This window comes from Dermacentor variabilis, chromosome 1 (assembly GCF_050947875.1).
Source record: "Dermacentor variabilis isolate Ectoservices chromosome 1, ASM5094787v1, whole genome shotgun sequence".
Taxonomy (NCBI): domain Eukaryota; kingdom Metazoa; phylum Arthropoda; class Arachnida; order Ixodida; family Ixodidae; genus Dermacentor; species Dermacentor variabilis.
This window is the reverse complement of record NC_134568.1, coordinates 260,497,633-260,506,522: the sequence shown is the minus strand read 5'-3', so window position 1 is coordinate 260,506,522 and position 8,890 is coordinate 260,497,633. Positions and strand designations below refer to the sequence as shown.

The following is an 8,890-nucleotide window of genomic DNA, read 5'->3' as shown; positions in this document are numbered from 1 at the left end:
GCTTGCATTAAGTAAGCTCGCAAGGGTGTTAATCTGTCTTTCTAGGCATGCGTCCACGACCTAATAGTAAAGGGTTAGAGCATCAGACTGCTGTGCAGGTGAACCGATCTTGAAACCAACAATTAGACAAGCAATTTCCTGCTTCTATTCAGCAACAGCTTCTACTTGGGTAGACACACCAAATCGTGGGGAGGTAGGCAAAGAAAGCTTTTCTCTAAAGACTTCAAAGGTAAAAAAATAAGAAAGAGAGAGAGAGAGACCATGACTGAACACTGGTCATGGTCTTGCTGCCATTCAGGGATACGTGGCACCATCATGAGAACGATGTAGACAGCTGCATTTTCTGTATGCAGGTTTGCATACCTTCCCACTATTTCAAACATTTTCAAAGCTGCCTCAACTGCCCGAAAAGTAGCACTGCCTCAGTTGGGACAGGTTCAACCCGAGCTCCTAGCCACACCTGCTCACGGCTGCGGCCATGAGCTCCCATCCATCAGTGTGACTTCAAAGCCTTAAAGTTTATCTAACTTTGTGCAGAGAGGTCGCCACTGCTATGTGAAAAAAATAGAGCCTTGTTGCAGAGCCACAACTAGAGAGTTTTAGCTGAGTGTTTATAGTTCACTCTGATCAGTTAGGTATCCTAATGTAGTTCACAGCTGCTCTGCAGGAATGCCACTGCACATCTACAAAATGCTAATGCTGGCAGCAGAAGGCAGAATGCTGCCTTTACTCTGCTGCCGAGTCGATTGAGTGAAGCACGACTGTGTGTTCACTTGGCTTCCTTATCATTCAGCAGGCAAGCTGGCTATCTGTTGCTTGCCTAGTGGGAGACATGCTCATGAAAAATGTGAAATCAATGCTACGCAGTGCCTGAAATGCAAGTGGAGTGGATCATAAAGAAAGCTGAGCTAAAGCTGTCTACTGCTGCTACTAAAATGGTAGCATATAGTGCAGGTCACTTCATGCATGCTCTTTACACATTAAGGCACAAGCACAAAAAACATTCCTTGGTAGCTAGAAGAAAACAAAAAGGCACCACATGCAGTTTCCCATTTGGTCTGGCTGGTGACATGATCAGTAGATAATGGCACAGCAAGAATAATGAAAATATCATAAACTTAATCTATGCCACCATGCAATATGACAGCCAGCAGTTATGATAAAGGTGTGATCTCCCAACAAAACAAACTGCAATTTGAGCCTCCATTCTGCTAATCATGTGATTGTGCATCACCATTTCCCACTGCCCTCCCTTTGTCTACACAGACCAATTTGTGGACATTTGAAGACAAGACAAGGACATTTGAAGACAAGACCTGGGATCTGTAGCAAAATAATTGAAAAACAGAAAACCTGGTAATGAAGCAGCTTAGTCCAGCAAAAAAACATTTTTACTTCCAAGGCACACTTGCCACAGTGGCTATGGTGTTCTGCTATTGAGCACAAGGTTGTGGCTTCGATTCTTGGTGGCTGTGGCCGTATTTCGATGGGGTAAAATGCAAGAACGCACATGTTGCATGCTTTGGGTGCACATTAAAGAACCCCAGATGGCCAAAATTAATCCAAAGCCCCCCCTCTACACTGTCCCTCATGGCCCCACTTGCACAGCTTCTGGATTTTAAACCCCAGAACTAAATTTATTTCTAATGCAAGCCACAATCGAAGAAAGGTGAGAAATGCACCATGAATAATAAAAATTAGTACACGAACACAGCAGTGAGTAGCCCTGCATTAAATGTCCTGCACCGTCATGCAGGGCTTAATTATTACACCTCTGCTTACATGTGCTTGGTTTGTCAATGATCAGGTCCAGAGTGAACCCAGCTTAACCCCTTAGTGTTTTATTTATTTTGAGCAAAAGTTAGCTTATTTAGCTTTTTATTATTATTTTATGGCTTATTTTCAAACTTAATTCCATTGAAAACCCTTCTCAAGCTTTTTCAACCAACTTGCTTCATGTTTTAAGCGCGAGAACCTCATTTTACGTCTTCACTATGCAATATATGCAATTGTCGTTGCCACAAACAGTGTAGTTGTGGCAACGAGAAAAAAGGTGCAGTAAGCGTGTGATTCCAAAAAACAGTGTTTGAGTGCTGAAGACGTGCTGCCATCTGTGAAGTAGAAAGCCAAAGCACAATAAACGCGACCCTCCAGCGCTGACACAATGACTGCCATCCATGTTGTAGAACACAGACTGAATAAACGCGGCTGAAAAAGTTTGGCATCTATGTAGTAAAACACAGAAAAGCAAGCAAATTCACTGCAGATTTCAAACGCTGGCATTGCAGCCGTCGATGTAGTAGAAGAAATAAGCGGACGTGCCGAGTTCATCCAAATCGACAAGCGGAGCTCGTGCAAAACAAATATGGTGTTAAAAGCCAGCTATGAAATTTTGGACCATGTAAGAAGCAGAGCTAGAGGCAGTGTATATGTAAAGCAGCTTATGTGTAAAATTTTACATTTAAAATGCAAGTAGATGCATCATGAAGAGCTGGCAAAAAACTTGGAGGATGCTTGAGCTTCGTCTTTATGAGTGGAACGAGATAGCATTCAAGGATCCCCGACTGCTCCTCACACTTCCCGGCAACTGCAGCTTATGTAGTCGTAATGTTTACCGGCAAATGCTGGCGGGAAACGAACGCTATGCATGAAGGCGAGCTTTCTGGCGGCAGAACTGTGGGTTCTTGCGTCGGGTGATCCCAGAGGTAGTGCACAGCCGCGCCAAAAAAACGTCAGGTTTCAATTATTGTTCCGCACTTTTAATATTTAGGTCTCAGAAGATTTGACGCAAAAGGCATGCACTGTCGGTGTTTTGTTTCACGATATTTGTTTGTGGGCTGTCATTCTCAAAGTTCTGAGGAATAAATTTGTCAAGGATGTAAGACGAGGTATGAGCAACTTTAGTGCTAGAATGGTGTTCCATTTTATTTCAGCACAGGGCTTGAAAAAATATAATTAAAAAGAAATAAACTGAGTTTGTTAATACAAAGTACCAACTACACACACAAAAAGATCACTGCAGAACTTCAACACTCTGAGGGTAGCTGAGGAGGTACATTCTTTGCACTGGAGTGGTACTATCACTTTGACAGAACTGCAGAACTTATGAACAGCGAAACTGAACTTGTGTTTGCAGGATTTTGTACGGATAGGATGATAGAATAACCCGCATATACAGTATGTCATATAGCAAGGCATGGCATATACACATACCTAAATACATACAATTTTCACTCATGGACAACTCTGCTGACGCCGACACTGGATTTTCTGTGACATGGGGCCCTTAACACTATCGCAATAATATGGTTGTCTTTGATAGCGAAATTCAAGAAAGCTCTGCCACTACAGTTCGTCAGAAATTGCAGAAAACCCAGAATACTGAGAACAAGCGTGGTACCTGGGAATGGCTTCCAAAATTGGGCAGGGTGCACAGCACATTGAAAATCTTAGAGGTGATGTTCCAGAATCTGTCATACCAGATAACCATTAGCGTGCCTGCATTGTCTACTTAGGTGTCATTTCAAAGCTGTTCAATGAAAAAAATTGACAATGACCAGCCTTGCAGCTTTGCCAAGACTGCCTCAATAGTACATATACCTGTGGAGGCCACTGAATGTCTGAGTGTTTGTATTCTTAGGCTATGTACGCTTTCACTCTTTTTTTTCCCCCTTCACTCTGAGAGATAATGTATAAATTGAGCTCCGGGGTGCTTGCAATCACACTCTTGATCAAAGCTGAACCACAGCCAAAACGTTGAAATTAAACATTTGTTTTTGCATTTTTATGTGCACCTGCACTTCAATTGGCTATATATATGTAACCAATTAAGCCAAAGTGTCATTTCAGTTGGCCTTTAATGGACATATGCTAGATCAATGCTTGACAAAGGTCTTGAACAAGACACCTACAAATATGGGCTAGATTCATAATCCTGGGCCACTGCTTGAGGATACAGTGAGTAAATTGTGTTAAACCATTAAGAACATTTCTAGACACATTGGACCTGCAAATTTGCAACATGCAAAACTCCAGAATTTACAGCAACATGCAAAACTCCAGAATTTACAGGAAACATAAAATATTAAGCACTGAGAGCTGGTGACATGCTCATAATGCAAGCAGCAGTGTCTCTTGAATATATAATGTGGCAGATACAATGAAACACTCAAACAAAGCGTAGAAATTCTTGTATCTACAAAATTTATTGGTTTACCTACAATATTTCACCGAGAATAAAGGCCTAGCATCATCAGTACCTCATTTATCCGATATTTCTTTCACTTCGGGTGCAGCAAGGAAAGCCTTGTACGGTGGACTCAATCCAAAGACATCACTTTCCTTGTCAACATCTTTCACAAAATCTGTAAAAATGCATTTCTGGCCTGTTAGAGGATCAATAATGTTGCCATTCTTGTAGACAATTTTTTCCACTTTGTGGGCAATCCTCAGGCTGAGACGTTCTGGTAGTTCCTGTACACAAGGAATAAAAAGAGAAATGCACACATATAAGGAAAATACATGGCACAGATTTATGCCACAGCTGTTTAACCCACACTCTAAAAATGACCCCAATATACTGATTGTTTTTATTGGTTCAAACAAGCATGTATGCAAAGAGCCAGAAAATACTATTGAATATCTTTATTTCAGCACAGGGCTTGAAGAAATATAATTAAAAAGAAATAAACTGAGTTTGTTAATCCAAAGCACCACAAAAAAGAAAAAAAATCACTGCAGAGCTTCAAAAGTCTGAGGGTAGCTGAGAAGGTATAGTCTTTGCACTGAAGTAGAGCAGTGCTATCACTTTGATAGAACGCCTGCATAACTTATGAACAGCGAAGCCGAACTTGTGTTTGCAGGATTTTGTACGGATGAGCCCAGGTTGTCCTCGGTAGAAGCAGTATACCTAGGGAAAGAGTTAAACTAAATTCTGGGGTCTTGCGTGCCAATCCACAATGTGATTATGAGGCACACTGTAGTGGAGGACCTGGATTAATTTTGACAACCTATGGTTCTTTAGCGTGCAGCCACTGCAAAGTACAGAGGCGTTTTTGCATTTCACCCCCATTGAAATGCGGCCACCGCAGCCAGAATTTAATCCCGCACCCTCGGGCTTAGCAGGGCAACACCAAATCCAGAACGCCACCACCGCAAGAAGGGAAAAGGTTGAAATATGGAAATGCTGGCATGTGCCAAATTATACCTGACAGCAATGATTTAGACAGGCACGTAGAAAAAAAGTAAATCGTCTTGTCAGTGCAGACATATCAGGATTTTTTTTTTTTTTTTGAAGAAAGGAACACTTTATTCCAGCACAGTTATATAATATATATGGTACACAGTATCATCTGGGTCCTTAGCCTATGTGGCTAGTTTTAGATCCATAATATAAAATCAGCATGAATTGCAATACAAAGTAAAGATAGGTAATCTTATATGTTTCAAGTGATGTTTTAATGATGGTACCATATTTGGATGTTTTTTTTTTTTTTGATGAAGCTGGGTATGTTATTCCAGATTTTTGCACCGATATATGATAGGGAATGTTGACCACATATATTATGAGTTTACGGCAAGTTAAATTAATATATTATGTTCAGCATGTCTAGTATCCCTTGTTAGGTGTGAGAAGTATAGATGAATTTGGATAAGTGGCAAAACTGTGCAAAAAGGTGTGCAACAAGGCACATGCTTAGTGACTGATGCAGTTATTCTCACCGCACGTTTCTGAAGTGTGAAGGAATCAAGGTACGATGTGTAGGTGAAACCCCATGATTCTGTACAATATGAATGGAAGTGTCTGCGCGCCTTTAGTAGGTATAAAACCAAAAACCAAAGCTTTTTAATTACTTGTTCAACATGTGGTGCCCACTGTAACGACAAGCCTAGAGTTATTCCTAGATTTGAAATTTCTTTCGTGTAATAGAAATTATTTACAAATCAACAGCAAAAAACAGTACTTCTTGCTATCTTTGTAACTAACGTAAGAAATTGCTTTGTTAAAGGAGTACTGACATGACATTTTTAACTAGTCTCTTTGCACTAAATAAAAGTCCAAGCGAATGCCCGCCATCAACTTTGGACATGCCCTAGGATAAACATACTTTGCGAAAGTGTACTTAGGAGCACGAAGTTGGGAAGTGACCAACCTGAAGACTATGAATGATGGATGGTTCACGGACAATAGATTTTATAAGTCACTCTTGCAGTATCTGCGCGAGATGGACCTCCATGCTTATATTTAATTTCATTCCAACATTATGTCGCATGGCAACGCAGGTGAATATGAAGATGTCTTTTGTGCTGATGCAATGCATACAAATGCAGCATTCATTGCTACGTGTCCTGTCCTGCTGCTTCACGGGCACACTCCAGTAAGTGTGAAGCTGAAGGCAATGTTTCAAGGTGTTGTTGAACACAGCATAAAGCCTCTTTTGGAACTCGATAAGATGATGCACTACTCATACCTCTGTGTTAAACTAATAAGTCAATGCTGTGCAGCCATTCACCGGGGCGAAAAATACCATATGGGAGGAGGGAACAAGAACACCCAATTAAATTAGTGCCTAATAGTGAATATTCCGAAAAACATTGTCAATTAATACTGGGCACTATGACTGGGTTTTCTTGGTAGCTTCACCTTACCGTGGATGGCAACATTATTTCAGAATGTGCCAACTGTTGCCACATTTTTTCACAAATGATTGATACACAGCTGAGCTTGTGATGGCCCAATTTAAAGCAAATTCTTGCTTGGTACAAACAGCCCTTCTCAGTTTCTCATCATTCCACAGATCTTCCAAGAAGTTCATGGAGTGCCTTGCACTTATAGCAGCCTGTTATAAAAAGACAGAAACTGCAGTTCAGTAGCTTTGCTGTCAGCTGATGTATAAATGGAGATATGTACCTTGCAATCATATTTGCATAAAAGTTGGTGAAAGAGACTGTTCTATACACATGTGCTACCTGTGATCGCCAGGATTTTGTCTAATTTCAAAACGACCTTCACTTGGTGGTAAATAATTCAAGGCTGACTGTCTCCATAGGGACAGTGCAGCCCTTATCTGCACACAGTTCACTTCGTCTTATTTCTTGCCAACTCATGAGCAAGTCTCCTGTTTTCGTTTTCTTTTTGTCTCTTTTTAAACAAGTGTAGGTTTATTGTGAATACTGACAGTGGTTGCCCCTACTTTTTATTATTCACACTAAATTTACAATGTCTCCCCCGCCCCAGACGCAGCTTCTCTTCAAAAAGAAATCCAAAAATAAAAGTTATTAAGGAGCAAGGGCACGTGTTCCTGCTTCCTCAGAAGGTAAGCTCCGCAACTGAAAAATTCATCTTGTTCTGGCGCTTGAAACCGGCACCACCGCCTTTCCATTGCAGTCGCTTCACTAAGAAAGCTAACGAAAAAGAAGAAAAAGCTTTCTGGAATATGCGAACAAATATGCGAACAACTAACAATGTAGGTTAAAAACCTGACCGAAGCACCGATATCATTGGTCAAAAGAGCGCGCATCGTCAAAGTTATCGCACACACTGTAGAAATGATGACAGGTCGAAAGTGCGCACATATGTACGAACTTGCACATGGTATCCCGTCCTATGTTGCTAAAGACACTAAAGACAGCCAAACCCGAAAGGCCTCAGCAACATGTATGGAAATCTAAGAGCATCAGGTTTCTCACTTTGACGAGGACCCAGTCACCAGGTTCACACTCCTCATTGGCATCCAGCGCCTCGTATTCTGTCCTCTTTTTATAATGCTGAAATATGTGAATAATACAGGCATTAGTGTCAGACAAAATGCAAAAATGGCATTTGAAGGACGTGTACTTACCGCCATCAGAAAATTGTCTAGCTCGAACCGCGTAACAACAACTCGAACAGTCTTCTTCACTGCCGATGAAACACACTTTCCAAGAAAGAGCGCAGGCGATGCAGCTGCTGCCATAATTCCAACCAACTAACCGTTTACCTAAAAACAGCACACACAGATTACAGATACCCACGGCCTCAACTACGAGAACCTAGGCTACGCACACTTGCGTACACACGTCCGGCATGCTCGCATGGAAGACGCCATTTTGATATCGACGTTGATAGGGCTGTCAGGGCTGTCGTCATTGGAACGGGTCGCCGCAGTGTTAAGATACCGTAGCGGCGTAGCCGAAATAAAAAAAAAATGAATTATATATAATAAAATATAAAAATACAACAGGTAATCACTCTCGTCTCGTACACGCAGGCCTTGGACGTGATGGCCTGTCCCACGGTGGTGGTCTGCCGATCCCTTGCATCGAGACACCTTCAAAATCACTCCCTACGTAGGGCAATTATTTTTTTACCTAGAGTTCATGCAGGCTCATATAGACGATTGTATTGCCAGGCAGAGGCTATATAGGGTATGTTCGACCAATCAGAGCAGACAGTGCGTCATCTTCTGCAACAGCAGACGAAAAGCGCCTGACTCCGCACTTCGCCTGACACTCGCTGTATTTCGCACTCACTGGCTGTGTATATGCCCTTGTCTGAAACTGAACACCAGTGTACGAGTTTCCTTTCATCAACAAATCTAGACAAACTGCAGCGAAATACATCGCGAATGCGTAGTCCACGAAGACAACTTCTCAATGCGTATACGCATAATACAGTGCGGAGTCTGAAGCAGCTTGCACTATCTGTAAGATAAGTTTATCTTCTTGGAAGATCAGCTCACCTTCCTTTGTGACACAGGCGCACTCCAGCACTTCGCTACCGTCCTTCCAGCGATTGTTCACTATCGACACTATATCAGCACTGACAGTCTCAGACAAAATGGCGCCACGGGTTTGCAACGCCAGCCTGCTTGTTTGTCGTCTGCTGCCTACACTCATCGAACAGTGTATG

General features: G+C 41.9%; 1 protein-coding gene across 1 annotated transcript; it reads right to left on the bottom strand.

Moving 5' to 3' along the window:
* Positions 1-2,886: 2,886 nt before the first annotated feature.
* mRpS17 (mitochondrial ribosomal protein S17) lies at positions 2,887-8,099 on the bottom strand. The gene is made up of 3 exons (XM_075674029.1): positions 7,842-8,099; positions 7,690-7,767; positions 2,887-4,473 (listed from the first exon to the last, which is right to left on the bottom strand). The coding sequence occupies exons 1-3, from the start codon at positions 7,953-7,955 to the stop codon at positions 4,261-4,263; spliced, it is 405 nt and encodes a 134-aa protein (XP_075530144.1). The 5' UTR covers positions 7,956-8,099; the 3' UTR covers positions 2,887-4,260.
* Between the last annotated feature and the right edge of the window lie 791 nt (positions 8,100-8,890).